Source organism: Dryobates pubescens, chromosome 8 (genome assembly GCF_014839835.1).
Source record: "Dryobates pubescens isolate bDryPub1 chromosome 8, bDryPub1.pri, whole genome shotgun sequence".
In the NCBI taxonomy this organism is placed as follows: Eukaryota; Metazoa; Chordata; class Aves; order Piciformes; family Picidae; genus Dryobates; species Dryobates pubescens.
This window is the reverse complement of record NC_071619.1, coordinates 1,869,981-1,886,545: the sequence shown is the minus strand read 5'-3', so window position 1 is coordinate 1,886,545 and position 16,565 is coordinate 1,869,981. Positions and strand designations below refer to the sequence as shown.

The 16,565-nt window shown below is 46.8% G+C and overlaps 1 protein-coding gene across 1 annotated transcript in view; it reads left to right on the top strand.

Moving 5' to 3' along the window:
• Window positions 1–2,720: 2,720 nt before the first annotated feature.
• Window positions 2,721–16,565, top strand: part of WDR11 (WD repeat domain 11) — a 55,802-nt gene continuing 41,957 nt past the window's right edge. Inside the window, exons 1-5 of the mRNA XM_054163532.1 lie at window positions 2,721–2,916; window positions 4,284–4,395; window positions 8,997–9,150; window positions 13,195–13,368; window positions 15,123–15,309. Of these exons, the coding sequence (XP_054019507.1) occupies window positions 2,831–2,916; window positions 4,284–4,395; window positions 8,997–9,150; window positions 13,195–13,368; window positions 15,123–15,309 (713 nt within the window). The 5' untranslated portion in view covers window positions 2,721–2,830. The remainder of the gene's footprint in view (window positions 2,917–4,283; window positions 4,396–8,996; window positions 9,151–13,194; window positions 13,369–15,122; window positions 15,310–16,565) is intronic.

Genomic DNA, 16,565 nt, shown 5'->3' with positions numbered 1-16,565 from the left:
TGACTGCAGAGGGGCTTGGCTTAGATGACCTTTGGAGGTCCCTTCCAACCCAGACCATTCTATGATTCTGTGGTTTTCTGATACCAAGAAAGCTGATAGAAAACTGTCAAGAAGAGCCCCTGCTTCTATTGTGTAAAAAAAAAAAGGTTCCAAAGCACCCTTCTGGAAATCCAACAAACCAAGCAAACAGCCCTCCAAAACCCAGAGCAGCAGCAGGTTATCCAAGGACATGGTATAAAGGCAGTATTAGCAAAAAATAACTGAAATGCATGAAAGTAGTGTCTGTCTCAAGCTCCTGCAAAACTGACCTCTGGAGGTGTAGATCATATAGAATCACAGAATCATAGAATCAGTAAGGTTGGAAAAGACCTCAGAGATCATCAAGTTCAATCTATCACCCAACACCTCATGACTAACTAAACCATGGCTCCAATTGTCACGTCTAATCCTTTTTTGAACACCTCCAGGGATGGTGACTCCACCACCTCCCTGGGCAGCACATCCCAATGGCCAATTACTCTTTCTGGGAAGAACTTTCTCCTCTCCTCCAGCCTAAACTTCCCCTGGTGCAGCTTGAGACTGTGTCCTCTTGTTCTGGTGCTGGTTGCCTGGGAGAAGAGACCAACCCCCACCTGGCTACAGCCTCCTTTCAGGTAGTTGTAGAGAGCAATAAATCCTCAAATGGTAGGGGGGGAAAAAAAGGGGGGAAAAGCCTCCTTCTTCTCCAAACAGTTCTTTATCAGCTTTAAGAGCAGAGAGAGAGATTTTAGGAGGAGGTTTTGAAAAACAAGCTTCAATATTAATGTGACTTGAAAACGGCATTGAGCAATGCAGTGTGTTTCAAGAGCAGATTTCTGTGAGAGTGTTGGAAAAGATATCGGGGGAAAAAACCAGAGGAACAGCAATATTGCATCTTCTGTGACAAAGTGACACTGCAGCATTGCAAAAGCCATGTAGCCGGCATTATGATCTTGCCATCTTTGGCCATCTAGTGGCATCTTTTTCACTGTGAAAAATAACTCACAGTTGTTAGCTGTTTTGAAAAGAAATAAGGCTCCAAACAGTGCATGCATGTCAAGTCATGGGCCTGGAACTGTATTGTTCAAGCCATCCTACTAATGCTGTAGGGCACAGGGAAAAGTTCTGGATGCTTCAGTGCTCTGCAGCCCGGTGTGCCCCAGTGTGAATGTGCAGTGTTCTTGCATGTGGATGTATTAGCCAGGGTGGCCTTGCCAAGCATGAGTGACAGCTTGGGGGCAAGATGGAAGACAGGCTGGATTAGGCAGGACTTGATGCCTTAGGGTGCAGTATATCCTGGAAGTGTTCAAGGTAAGGCTGGATGAAGCTTTGAGCAGCCTAGTCTAATAGATGGTGCCCCAGCCCATGGCAGGGTGGTTGGAACTAAATGATCTTTAAGGTCCATTCCAATCCAAACCATTCAATGATTCCATGACTGAGGCATGCAGCAGCCTCATAGTGGTTACCACAGGAGGGCTGCCACTGTTGTGTTTCGCCATGTAAGAGGTAACTTTGGAGAAGAAATGACTACAGTAAAAGAAACTCTCTGGCACTAGCAGCAGGTCCAGCAGGATCCATACACCTGGCAGGGAGCCCTTTGCATGGTGAGGTGTTCCAGGAACGCTGCTCACACTGCCAGCACGCACAGGTTTCCTTGTGCAGCCAAGGCAGACCAGGCACAGAATCATTTTGCTGGGAAAAGGCTTTTATCAAGTCCAGCTGTTAAGCCCACACTACTTAGATCACCACTAACCCATGATCCTCAGCACCACATCTACATGCCTTTTAAATACCTCCAGGGATGGTGACTTAACTGCTTCCCTGGGATTGTCCCGTGGTACTCAGCTCTGGTGAGCCACACCTCAAGCGTTGTGTCCAGTTTTGGGCACCTCAGTCCAAGAGAGATGTGGAGGTGCTGGAGCCAGGGCAGAGGAGGGCAAGGAAGCCATCAAGAGTCTGGAGAATAAATCTGATGAGGAGCAACTGATTTTCTTCCCAGCAAGAGGGGTCAGGGATTGGAACGAGCTGCCCAGAGAGGTGGTGAAGTCCCCAAGCCTGGATGTGTTTAAAGGTGGTTTGGATGTGGTGCTTGGGGCTATGGTTTATGGGTGAACTTTGCAGAGTAGGGTTCCGGGTTGGACTTAGCGATCCTGAGGCTCTTTTCCAACCCGAATGTTTCTGATTCTGTGGCAGCCTGTTCCAGGGCTCGAGACCAATTTCGGGGAAGAAATTTTTCCTATTGTCCAACCTAAACCACCCCTGGTGCAGCTTGAGGCTGTTTCCTCTTGTCTTATCGCTGGATACTTGGGAGAAAAGCACAACCCCGCTCCGCTCCATCCTCCTCTCAGGCAATTGTAGGGAACGAGAGAGCCTCCCTTGCGCCTCCTTTTCTGCAGGCTACACAACCCCGGCTCCCCCAGCTGCTCGCTCCAGGCTGCGTGACTCACAGCCAGCGCGGCAGCAGCCCTGTCCCCGGGCCCGGGCGGCTGTTCTGCGGTTGCCCGAAGGCACCGTGGGGCGTGCTGGGCAGCGGACACCCCGGACCGGTGCCTGACGCCGCTGCAAGCACACCGCCGCCGCGCTGAGAGGGGCTGGACCCAGCGCAGGCTCCCCGAGCGGCGGCGTGCGCGGCCTGCCCCGGAACTGCCGTTCCCGAGCCGCGGGGCCCCGGCGGACCCCGGAGGCACGGACCGGCCGCACCGCCGCGGCGGCGCTTCCTGTGCGGCGGCGCTGGGCAGGGCCGCGGCGCGCTTGGCCAGCGGCTGCCCGGGCAGGGCCCGCTCCGCCGAGCCCGGCGTTCCCCGGCCTCGCCATGCAGCGCTTCACGGTGAACATCAAGCTGCCGGCGCGGACGCTGACGGGAGCCCTCAGCCCGCCGAACAGAGGGGCGGCCGACTGGTGAGGGGCCGGGCCGCAGGCGGGCGGGGCGGTCTGCGGCGCTCGGGGAGGGGAGAGGGGCGGCTGAGGCGGCCCCGGGCACTCCCCGCGGAGCCCCCCCCGGCCGCCCCGCGGCTCCTTTTCCTCAGCCGTGGGTTGGGCTTCCGCTGTCCGGCCCGGGTCTGCTGCTTCCTGCGGGGGCGCCGCTTTTTGAACCGGGACGCTCATACAGCCTGGGCACCGAGGTGCAGGCAGCTCCCGGGGCTGCCAGGGGTAGAGATCCCTGCGGGCAGCTGACTCTGTCCTCATGCGAGGGAGTCGCGTCCTGTCGTGCCAGGGTGGTCACTGGAATACTCGGGTCTTTTCCTGTTAGTGGCAGTGGACATGTTGGAGAGTTGTGTCCAAGGCAAGCTCCCTTCTGCTGGGCATTGGCTTCCAGCTGAAATCCGCCTCCGCTCCCAGTTCGTTGCTGGCAGAGCGCGAGCAGGGAGCCGCTGTGGAGTTGCTGTTGTCCGGATCCCAAGCAAGAGCAAAGCCATGGCCGTAGATGAACGTGACTCAGTCCCCCCTGGCAGCGACATTTAATTTCTCTGAGCAGAGGCCCTGGGGCTACACACTGTAGAGAGCAGGACATCCACTTCAGGTTTCTATTTCAGATGTTTTGGAGGCTTGATGTGCAAAGCCAGCACGTATTTGGGGGTTTGTGTTCATTGCTCTGAACGCTGAATTCGCACAGCTCTGCTGTAGAGCATTGTGCTCCGACTGCGAATCTTCAGGAGAGAAAATGATTGAGCTGAACCAAGTCACTTTTTTTCTCTGACTTGTGGCCTTTAGGTTGTCTTCTTGCAAAGCTGTGAACGTGGAAGTTCTTAGTCTGAAACATTGTCTTTCTCCTTTGACTGTTGCCACTTGTTTGGCATGCTCCGTAGCTAGATAATTGTCATCAGTGGCCTCGTTAACCCCTCCTAAAGTTAGACGAGCCTCGGTAGGTAATCGTTGTTCAGATGCTCTGTGTTTGTCTAAGAAGAAAAATAGGGGAAGGCAGTTGATATAATTTCAAATACATTGCTTATCTGCATGCCTCTCTAGCATTTGGGAGGGCACTGCATGAAAGCCTACATGCTGTCTTAAATTTGCAGAAGAGAATTGCTGTGAAGGAAGATGAAGAGGTTCTTTGTGGTAGCTTAGAGTTCCATCAGCAAATGGTTCAGCAGGGACTGCAGCAACAGCATTTTGTAGAGCTTTTAAGTTTTATTTAGTCAACTTTTGCTGCTTGATGTTTGTGGCTAGTAGCATGCATCCAGCTTACAAAAGCATAAGTCTCTTTTTTGCTGTGAAGTGCCTTGTGTTCTTTTCTGTTTGATTGATGATGATCTCTGCTTTCCTAGGGGCTGGCAAGGTTTGATTGCATATGGATGTCATTCACTTGTGCTGGTAGTTGATGCCAATACTGCTCAGACTTTGCAGGTTTTGGAGAGACACAAAGGTAGTGTTGTCAAGGTGAGATGTACATTTTTTTTAAGGTATATTACTTGAATCTAGTGCATATATTCTTTTACTAAGTCATTGTTCAATACTTGACATTCTCTTGCACTTGATTTTCATGTAAAATCTATTGTAAAATGCCTGTTGGTTACATGATTTCTTTTGCAGCTAAATCAAACCATACATGGTGAAGTTTGAGCATGAGATTGGTGGCATGCCTTTATAGAAGGTATATTGTTTAGCCTGGAGAAGAGGAGGCTCAGGGGAGACCTTATTGCTGTCTACAACTACCTGAAGGGAGGTTGGAGCCAGCTGGGTGTTGGTCTCTTCTCCCAGGCAACCAGCACCAGAACAAGAGGACACAGTTTCAAGCTGTGCCAGGGGAAGTTTAGGCTGGAGGTGAGGAGAAAGTTCTTCCCAGCAAGAGAGATTGGCCATTGGGATGTGCTGCCCAGGGAGGTGGTGGAGTCACCATCCCTGGAGGTGTTCAAAAAAGGCTTGGATGAGGCACTTGGAGCCATGGTTTAGTTAGTCATGAGATGTTGGGTAATAGGTTGGACTTGCTGATCTCTGAGGTCTTTTCCAACCTGGTTGATTGTATGATTCTATGAAGGTAGAGAAGTATGTGGTAGTGTTACAGACACAGAAGTGTGCGAGGACAGAGTTTCAAATTAACATTACAAAATCCCAGCTGAACATCTTTGTTGATCTTTCCTTTTGAGGAGGCAGCCAGTGTACCATTTGACTGGAAAATTAATTCAGAGCTTTTACTTCTCTTCTTGCCTATAAAAAAAAGGAACAATATCAGACAAAAGTGAACCTTTTACTTTAGGAATGAAAAAAATGGTTAAAATGGAGCAGGGAAGTCATTGTGCCTGGAGAAGAGGAGGCTCAGGGCAGACCTCATTGATCTCTACAACTACCTGAAAGGAGGTTGTAGCCAGGGAGGGGTTGGTCTCTTCTGTCTGGCAACCAGCATCAGAACAAGAGGACACAGTCTCAAGCTGTGCCAGGGGAAGTTAAGGCTGGAGGTGATGAGAAAGTTCTTCACAGAGAGAGTCATTCGTCATTGGGATGTGCTGCCCAGGGAGGTGGTGGAGTCACCATCCCTGGAGGTGTTCAAGAGGGGATTGGATGTGGCACTTGGTGCCATGGTCTAGTCATGAGGTCTGTGGTGACAGGTTGGACTCGATGATCCTCGAGGTCTCTTCCAACCTTAGTGATACTGTGATACTGTGACTGTCAGAGTTGCCCAAACATTGCTGTCACCTTAGAACTTGTGCTACTGATATGAATAATCTCTTTGGTGACAAATGTGAGGTGACTTACTTGACCCTGAGTAAGGAGAGGTTGTTTTTGTCAGTTACCTCAGAACAAAGGTATGTATATGACAGCTATCATGGAGCAAGCAGTGCCCTGTGAATCAATACCATGCATGCCTTTTGGGTAAAGCATAGCCTTAGTTGTCTTCAGGCTACCCTTTAAAATGGGCAAATCGATTCCAATTGTGTGAAGAAATTGTGTGAAGATGAAAGTGGTGTGGCAGTGGGAGCTGTAATAATGACTTTGCTTTAAAATCTCCACTTAGCTTGATAATGACTTGTAGCAAAATTAGGTTTTCATCCACGTTGTGATAGCATTTTAATGTCCTGCAGTTATGCTCACTGGCTTTGAGAAGGAACATGATTTCAGTAGGAAAGCAAGTGCTGAACTCCAAAGAGTTTTTATTTAATTTCTAAGATAATTTTTCAGACCCACTCTCTGGTGCTTTGTTAACAGAAATAGACTGTGAGGAGATGACTAGTTTATGAGGAGAAAGAATGAAGGGCAATTCTCTTTCTAGCTTTGAGAAATTACTGAGCCCAGGATCATTGCAGATAACAATAGGATAGAATAGAATAGACCAGGTTGGAAGAGACCTTCGAGATCATTGTGTCCAACCTATCATCCAACACCACCTAATCAACTAACCCATGGCACCAAGCACCCCATCAAGTCTCCTCCTGAACACCTCCAGTGATGGTGACTCCACCACCTCCCCGGGCAGCCCATTCCAGTGGGCAATCACTCTCTCTGTGTAAAACTTCCTCCTAACCTCCAGCCTAAACCTCCCCTGGCACAGCTTGAGACTGTGTCCCCTTGTTCCGGTGCTGGTTGCCTGGGAGAAGAGACCAACCCCCACCTGGCTACAACCTCCCTTAAGGTAGTTGTAGAGAGCAATAAGGTCACCCCTGAGCCTCCTCTTCTCCAGGCTAAGCACCCCCAGATCCCTCAGTCTCTCCTCATAGGACATCCTCAAGTCCAAACTGAGCTGTGGTTTGGTTTGTAAATGCTGTGAGCCTAAAGAAGCTGGGGCAGATCTGTAAGAAGTCTGCTGTGTGTGACTTAACCTTTGGCACCAGTGAACTCGGTCTACAGGGGATCCTCTCTCTGCAGAAGCATTGCTTCAGCTGGGAAGAATTTCAGATCATAGCCACTCTGTGCAACAACAAAAAAACCCCAACCAGCCAACCAAACAAAAAGTGATTATTTCATAATCCTCCTGCAGTCAGTTCAACTGATTTGATTGAAGGACTTCCTGGCCTTTGGGTCTTTTTGTAACTGTGTCTGCAATATGTAATGGTTTCACTGAAAACAGATCCAGACTAGTTGTCCACATGATGTTTGTGGGGTGCTGATAACTTTTATGTCATGGGTTAGATCTGATTTTTCAATTGGAATGCTACAAAGACTAACTTTTAGGAAAGAAAATGTACTTTACAGGAACAGTGTTTTGTTTGAGGCTTGACATTTCACTGGTGTGTGTTCTGAGATGCTAATAAAAGGTGATAATAAGGGGCTTTAAACTAGGTGAGAGTGTGAAAACCTTTACCTCTGGTTCTCTGTTTCTGACCAGTGCTGCTGCATTTTGAAATCAGGATAGAGAGTCAGTGACCAGTCCAGTAAGAAAACAAATTTTTCAGTAGGGGGATCATGTGTGGGGACTCTGTTGGAGCAGTGTGATTACTATGAGAAAAGAGGGCTTGGGGAGCACCATGAGCTCTGGTTGAGACTGGCTGCATTAAAGGTCTCCTTTTTGTTGTTCCTAACTTCATGGCAGCTGCTCCCTTGGGAAATGAAACTTTCCAGGCTTGGGATTTGCTGCAGAGTAATACACATTTAACTGAGGAACTGACAACTTTGCAGGTTTCTGTAATTACTTTTTTTGATAGTAACATGCAGGTCTCCTCCTGAACAGCAGGGAAGCAGGAATTGCATCGCTGAAACTGCAGAGAGAGGAGAGGCTCCCAAGAATTCCTCCTTATTCTGGTAGAAAGACACTTTGAGTTTATAGCTGGAGCTCTTTAGAGGCTTTTTGCTATGTATAATTTATTGGGCTAGACATTTGAGATGCATCCTGGTCACAGCTCTGAGACAGGCAGTGCAAAAGTGGCTGCAGTCTTCTGAATGCTATGATAAACCTAATTCAGGTTGTAGAGGTAGTGGTGCCTAAAAGACAACCCTTTTTGTGTGGGGTTTTTATCAGTGTCTTTCAGGATCTGCAGTAAGCGGTGTGTTTAGCCTCACCCTTTCTCTGTCAGCTGTGAAAGAACACAGCCAGCTACCTAAAGTGTCATTTTTGTGATAGGTAAATTCCCACTAGCTTGGCACTCAGGTTTCTTTATTTTGCTGTCTTCAGCCTCTCCTAGGGGCATAAGTTCACCTTTAAAGCAGACGGCAAAACAAAGCCCCGTTGACTAGATAAGGAAGGAGTCAGACTTACCTCTTTATCAGTATCACAGTATAACCAAGGTTGGAAGAGACCCCAAGGATCATCAAGTCCAACCTGTCCCAACAGACCCCTCAACTAGACCATGGCACCTCACCTCCACAGAGTCTTGTAGCCAATGTCTCAAACTTCGAGACACCCAGTTTTCATGAGTATTGCTAGCTTGCAGGCCCTTGCAGTTGAAATCCCAGACCAGAAAGCGATATGTGGAAATGAATAGTGGCAGCATGCAGAAAAGGATGGGAAGGATAACACATGTCAGGACTAGCTTGATGTGAGACATCATACATGTTTTAGCAGTTGGACTGCATGATCTTAAAGGCCTTTTGCAACCTAAGTGATTCTGTGTGGAAGAAAGACTAACCTTCCTTCCTCCCCAGTACACCATATACTTACTTTCACCAGATTAGGAAATGCTGTGTGTTAGGATGCATGTGCAAGTTGGATTGGAAACTTAGAGCTTCCATGCTGTTTGGGAATCGGTGAGTCTGAGTTTGCAGATGCAGACAGAACCTCAAATATTGCCATTGACTTTCTTCTGCATATTTGAGTAAGGTTTTATTGTATACAGTTGCATCTGTTTATGGATTGTTGTAGTCACCTTCAAGAGCAAGGGTTGCCCATTGATTTGGTCTGGAAATACCGAGCATGCAATCGTGCAGCACGGTGGCAACACACCTTACACCGCACAACTGATGGTAGCTGAAGTGTGTGCTTACACAGATGCTATTAATGTTAATTGTTGCTGTGCTGCTTAGTTAATTATGATTTGTTTATCCACCTGGGAAATGTGTAGTATGGTGTGAAGGGTTTGCCTCCTCTGACCACTTTTGCCCTGTCTCTTCAGGTGAAATGGGCTAAAGAAAATTACCATCACAACGTGGGCTCTCCGTACGCCTTGCGCTTGGCTTCTGCTGATGTTACCGGGAAAATCATTGTGTGGGATGTGGCCACAGGGACAGCTCGCTGTGAGATACAGGAACATGCAAAGCCAATTCAAGGTAATGACAGAGCATGCTCTCTGTGTGGAGGTCACAAATCCATCGCCTAGCTGTGGCAAACTCCACCCTGCCGTTGAATTCTCCTCTTGAGATGACTACCCTTCTCTCTCTGCTCCTTGTCTCTGTAGGCTCCCTGGCTCCCAGAGAGAGGTGCTGTGAGATTTAATTAATTTTGGTAATATTTTCTAGGACCTTCTAATGAAGAGTTCCAATCTGATGTTATTAATGTGATGGATTGAAATAATGTTTACAGTAGCAAGCTCATCTTCCTGCTTTTGAATTGGTGATGTAGTGCACTTTGCATTGCACCTGGATGTGAATGCCAGCTGCAGTTAGGAGTTCTGCTTATGCATATATGCCTTGACAGTTATTTAGGTAGTTCATCATTGAATGTACTAGCATGGTAATATACACTTGCAGTATAACTAGAGAGCATCTGTGCAGTTGTCTTGATTCATAGGAGTGAAGAGATTTTTGTCTGCATACCAATGTTAAGATGTGAGAAGTGGCTGTGTACCTCTTAGCAGAGAAGACTCTTGTAAGTAAGGGAGGTTTCACATGGGGTTGGAGCTAGCAGAATGAAGACTTGGAACTGAGTAGCACACCTTTGAATTAGGTTTCCAGTGTAATATCAGTAAACATGAAATGCAAGGATTAAAACAAACAGTCAAGAGAAGGAGAAAGTTTGGAGGCGGTATAAAGAACCGGGTTTAGCTTTCTTGTGAGATCATTTGGTGTTGGTGTTTGCTGCTTTTGTTTCTGTTCTGTGGGTGGAGCACAGTGCAGCTGGGAAGGTCTGAAATAGATGTATAATTCATTGGGTTGGAAGGGAGCTGTAAAGGTCATCTAGTCCAACCCTACCTGCAGGGACATCCCCAACTAGATCAAGTTGCTCAGGGGCCTGTCAAGCCTGACCTTGAATGTCTCCAGGGATGTGGCTTCCACACCTCCTTGGACAGCCTGTTCCAGTCTTCCACCACCTTCATACTGATTTCTTCCTGGTGTCCAGTATATCCCAAATATGGCCAGTGTAGCCCAAAAAAATAATTCTTCAAACAGTTTCTGGGCAGCTGGATGTTTGAAGATACTTTATCCATTTCCCACAAAGTCCTGATAGCAGTCAGGGATTTCACAAATCTTTGGGGCAAAAAATAACAACAACAACAAAAAGCCTCTGCCAGAAACCCTAACCAAGCAAATTAAAAAACAAAAAGAAGAAAGGCCCTGTGCTCAGCACTGGTTAGGCCACACCTTGAGTCCTGTCTCCAGTTCTGGGCCCCTCAGGTTAGGAAAGATGTTGAGATGCTGGAAGGTGTCCAGAGAAGGGCAACAAAGCTGGGGAGGGGTCTGGAGCACAGCCCTGTGAGGAGAGGCTGAGGGAGCTGGGGTTGCTTAGCCTGGAGAAGAGGAGGCTCAGGGGAGACCTTCTTGCTGTCTCAACTCCCTGAAGGGAGGTTGTAGCCAGGTGGGGGTTGGTCTCTTCTCCCAGGCAACCAGCACCAGAACAAGAGGACACAGTCTCAAGCTGTGCCAGGGGAGGTTTAGGCTGGATGTTGGGAAGAAATTCTTCCCAGCAAGAGAGATTGGCCATTGGGATGTGCTGCCCAGGGAGGTGGTGGAGTCACCATCCCTGGAAGTGTTTAAGAAGAGCCTGGCTGAGACACTTGGTGCCATGGTTTAGTTGATTGGATAGAGCTGGGTGATAGGTTGGACTTGATGATCTTGAAGAGCTTTTCCAACCTGGTCTGGTCTGTTCTATTATATTTCTTTTCTATTTGTGAAGATTTCTTTTTGCTTGTGCTGCTAGAGGCTGGAAGCCTGGCTTAGATGTGAGTGCTGTCCTGATTGTTCTGATGAGGGGTAGAGAATGGAAGGTGTGGCCTCTGCCCAGGTATAACACAATGAAGATAATATGTTGGAAAGGAATAATTAAGTGGCTTTTTCCTTTGTTTTTGTGCTTATCTATTAGTAGTGTCATCCAGCAAATATTCCCTTTCATTAGTTAGCAGCTTTTGCTTCATCAGTGGAAAAGTCGAGGTAGTGGTTAGGAAAAAAGCCTCAAAAGATCCAGGATTTAATTCCATGTTGCATCACACACTCAGGAGCATTTTTGTGTTCCTTTCATTGGTGCAGCTTGCAGTAGGCAGTAGTACTCTCCTGCATTAGTGAAGCTTGGTGTCTTGGTTCTGCTTACTTGTGGTAGGCACTTTTCTGCCTGGTGGCTGGAGCTGGCTAAAGCACTGGAGTGTGGTTAGCTTCGTGGCTGCACTGCTCTGCCTGGTCTGCTTCCAGCGCCTGAGCTCCTGCTGCTGGTGGCCTGCTTCCAGCTTTGGGCTGGCTCTTTCAGAACCAGCTGGGAGGGATAACTCTGCATGTTCTGCATTTCTGTTGTTTTTCACTGCTGTTGTCCACACTAGCAATATGCTTACAGATTATTTCTGAAGTTAAATTTGGAGATCTATTTCTTTTTCCCTTCTTTTCCCCCCCCCCTGAGAACCAATCTCAGTGAATTTCTAGGTACAGTTTATGTTGGTCTATAATTGGGGTTTTTTACTTGGAATTGCATTACTGTGGAAACCCACCTAGGCTGTCCTGTTAATGCTCTGGGTTTATTTATCCTGTGAAACTAGGTGGAATATTGTAAGTCTGCTGGTGTGGCACTGCAAATTTATTCAACTGTCTGCAGTTCATTTGCTTGGTTTTATTTCTTTCTGTATGTGTGTGTTATAAGTTGCTTTTCATTTACCCCAATTCACTGCATGTTGGATGGTTTTGCCCATGCTATTGTAGGATTTCTCCAGGTTTCAGACCCACTGAAGGCTTTCCAATCTGCCAACTTCCTTCTCTGGGTTGGGGGGAAAAATAAGCAACAGAATTCAATTTTCTGTTCTGTCCTCTTGATTTGGTTCATCAATAAACTCTAAACCAAAAGCAGCTTTATTATGCTTTCCATCTGTTTCTGAGGCCTCTGGCTTTTTGGAAGCCTGGAGAAAATGGTGCAAAGAGAGAGATGGAGCACCAGAGTGATCTGCAGATTCTCTGTGTGTTGTCCTACAAAGCTCTTGCAGAGAACAGCTGGAGCCTCACTGATTCAAAGAGGAGAAAAGGGATTCACTCATTATTTGATCCAAACTCATCTGAGGAGGAGTTAACCTTTTGTTAACACACAGTGTAACTAATCAGGACACACATGGCTAGATTGCCTTTCCTCCCTCTGAAACCCAGTGAGAAGCCCTTAGCAGCTGAGCTGATAAAACAGGGGAGTGACTGAGGAAGGAAGAGAGGCCGGGACATGAACAGGTCATGCAGTGAGTGGTAGGGGCTAGACTGGGGGCACTTAATCCATTGCCTGCCTTACCCATTCTGTTGCCTAAAACACTGCCCCAGGGAGCACTTGGTGGCTCTAATATAGCTCCATTCAGGTAGCTGAGGTCTCTCTGGTCTCAGTGACTGAAATCAGAAGTCCATTTATCTTGAATCCTTCAAAGATGGCCAGCCATGATGATTGGCAGCCATACCTCTTCAGACTGCCCCTAGCATTTCACCACTGCACTTGTGTTCTTGATTGTGTGTTACAGGCAGCTTCCTTTGACTCTTGAACTTAAGACTGTGTTTAAGAAGTGTTTGAAGTGGAGAAGACATTTATTTGCAGCTCCAATACTAACACCAAATATTCATTTGGGATGGTGTTATGGTTCATGATGTTATCCTGAATATTAATTGGAGTGGTTTATATTCCTTTCATTTGGACTCTACAGATAGGAATTCACTCTCTGAAAAGATCTGACTTCTTCAGCTGGAATGTGAATTGTCTGCATATGTTTAGACAGGTGTAACCCAGTTTCTTGCTGCTTGTTGAAAAGAGAAATCCAGGCCCTAAGAGAAACTTGAGTTTTTAGAGCTGTGAAACAGAAGCATCTTGTTCTAAACAAGTCCTTCTTCATTTCATTAAAGAGAAGGTATTGCAGAAGAAGAAGAGTTTTAAAATGGAGCAAACATGGTTTGAAAATTCATTTCACTGCTGTTCCTTCTTTCTTTTGACAGACATGCAGTGGTTGTGGAACCAAGATGCTTCTAGAGATCTGCTGCTTGCAGTTCATCCCCCCAACTATATTGTGCTGTGGAATGCAGACACGGGCACCAAACTCTGGAAGAAAAGTTATGCTGAAAATATCCTCTCCTTTTCATTTGACCCCTTTGATCCATCACACTTAGCTTGTAAGTCTATTTGTGCAAGGTAGTGTGACTTGAATATGTGGCCAGGAAAAATGTAAAACTGCAATGTTAATATTGAGACTAAAAGTAATGGGTTGGAGAGAGCAGAATCACAGAGTGTATCTGCTTGGAAGAGACCTCAGAGATCATCCAGTCCAAGCCTTGACCCAGCACTGAAGGGCTAAGTGCCAGCTCCACAGGCTGCTTAAACACCTCCAGGGATGCTGACTCCTCCACTGCCCTGGGCAGCCTGTTCCAATGTTTGACAACCCTTTCAGTGAAGAAGTATTTCCTAATACCCAGCCTGAACTTCCCCTGGTGCAGCTTGAAACCATGTCCTCTTGTCCTGTCATGTGTCATCAAGGAGAGGAGGCTGTCCCCTCCTCACTCCAACCTCTCTTCAGATAGTTGTAGAGAGCAGCGAGGTCTTCCCTCAGCCTCCTCTTCTCCAGACTGAACACCCCCAGCTCCCTCAGCCCCTCCTCACAGCCCACGTGCTCCAGGCCCTTCTCCAGCCTCTTCTCTGGACATGCTCACAGCACCTCAGTGTCCTGCCTGGAGTGAGGGGCCCAGAACTGAGCACACCACCTGAGGTGTGACCTCACTAGTGCTGAGCACAGGGGGATGATCCCCTCCCTGTCCCTGCTGGCCACCATGTTTCTAATCCCATCCAGGATGCCTTTGGCCACCTGGACACACTGCTGACTCATGTTCAGCCGACTAGCAACCAGGAAAATGTCATCAATGCCAAGAAGACATCTCAAAACCAAGACAGGGGACAGGGTGGAATCTTCTATAGTATGATGCCACTGTGTGTGTGAACAGATGAGCTAGGCACAAGCAGAGAAGTTAGAGATCTGAAAAGGAATGTTTTAGGCTTTACAGAAGTTGTAAAGTGTGTAGCTAGGGAGCTGGAGGAAGGCCACTGTGGAGAGCCCTGTTAAACTGACATTAGAGGCTGTGAAAGGATCAGTGCTGAGGAATCAGCGAGATGAACAGACGAAGAGTAAATGTGATTTCCAGCAGAAAGGACCTCAGCATGAACTGCAGTTTCAGGAGCAGTTCAGCCATCAAGGGGGATGTAGTGCAGAACTGTACACACTTTAGCAGAAAGAAACTTAGAGAAAGAAGAGTCACTGTTGTATTCTTCAGGTTAGCTTCATCACTCCTGGTCTGTAATGAGGCAGTGCACTTCCCAGGCTCTGTGCTTGTATCAATCTGTCATGCCATTCAGTGTTCTACAAAGACACTGAGTGCAACCTTAGCTACATCTTGCCACTTAGCTGAACCTTTGTTCTTCAACATAAATGAGTTAATTGTTCTTTGAGCCATAGAATCAGAGGATCATTAAGGTTGGAGGAGACCTTTAAGATCATCAAATCCAACCATCCTTTGCATGAGAACAATAAATGGTGACACAGAGTGGTCAGAGTGTGGGCAGCCTTGCATTGTTTGCATTGTGGAGCTTAGAGAAAGCAGTTGATGAGGCAGAGTAAGTTCTGAACAGCCAAGGGGTTGCTGCCAGGAATTCCCACACTATGTTTTTCAGTGTTGGCTTAAAGCAATTGTATTTTGTGGCTATGAATGAACTGTAATGGCCCACCTGCTGCATTGAAGTAGAAGGTGCTGGCTTTCTAGGCTGATGGATTTTCTACCTGATACAATATTACTGAGCTGAAATGTCAAGAAAAATGGAATGCTGCATTCAAACTGCAGGTTGTATTTTGCTGCACTAAAACTTGTTTCTCTTGCTACAGTGCTCACCAGTGAAGGAATAGTGTTCATCTCTGACTTCTCTCCTTCCAAAGCTCCTGCCAGCTCAGGGAAGAAAGTTTACATCTCTAGTCCCCATTCCAGCCCTTCTCACAACAAGCTGGCTGCTGCTACAGGGGCCAAAAAGGCCCTTGATAAAGTCAAAATCTTAATCAGTAATGAAAAGCCAAGGTGGGTTGCAAATATTTCTCCTCAGATAATGTGTTTTTCTATGCCTCTATATATGATATATATATAAAATTAGGAGAAAGCCTGTAAGTTAATGAGTTGAAAAAAGAAAATGGCAGATAGATCATAGAATGCTCTGGGCTGGAAGGGACCTCCAAAGCTCATCCAGTCCAACCCCCTCTGCAGTCAGCAGGGACATCCTCAACTAGATCAGGCTGCCCAGAGCCCTGTTGAGCCTCACTTTGAATATCTCCAGGGATGGGAGCCCCAACCATCTCCCTGGGCAACCCATTCCACTCTTCCACTACTCTCATGGTAAAGAACATGTTCCTAATACCCACTCTAAATCTGCTCCTCTCTAGCTTGAAGCCATTAGTAGGATGTTATTTAGGAATATAATATTGACAGTCATTCATCCAGGTCTGTTCATAAAACAGCCACATCATCCCAGCATGCTTCTGGAAGTTAATGTCATCATCTTCTCCCTCCACTAAGAGATTTTCATGCAGGTGTGAATTCAGAAACATCTTCTTAGGGGGAAAAAAAAAGACAGGAATGGGCTGACATCATGAATTTCAGTTGTGGCATGAGAGGGGCTATGATAAAAGCATAAAGGGCAGAACTGTTGTTCTGATGTGCATAACCCTGCAGCAGAAGGTGGGGTTTTTAAGTGAATAGTGAAATCAGGATTCATCCATACCCTATTTGTGTCTTTTCTGACCTTATGAAACTAAAGTTGTTGCATTTTGAATGGGGTTTTTTGGTGGTTGGTGGAAATCCTTTAGGCCACTTTCTTATGTGATGTAATTCTGCTTTTTTTCCCCCCCTCTCATAGTTTCTATTTGAGTAATAAACATTCTTCTCAAAGCTCTAGTGCATCTGAGAATAAGCTAAGCAGGCCATTATCAGCTAGCAGATATGAAATCTAGACTGTGTTTTAATGAGGTGTTTAAAATGCAAACATCTGAGAAGACTTAATGCCTTCTCTGGTAACCATGTAAGAAACTCTGACTTTTATGTGAAGTTGATGGGCACAGACCTTGTCATTTTGTGGTCTGTGTTGCCTGACTTGTGCTGCACTGGGCAGAACACCTCCTCTGCAAATGCTGAGACAGCACAGCCCTTTGGTATGCCCTGTAATAACAGCAGATCATTTTTTCTCCCCTCTTTTCCATCCTGACCAGTCTGGAATGAGGAAAAGGGAAGAACAAATGTAGCAGCAGTGATTTGTCTGGGTTTCTGTGAGTTTGGAGAGACTC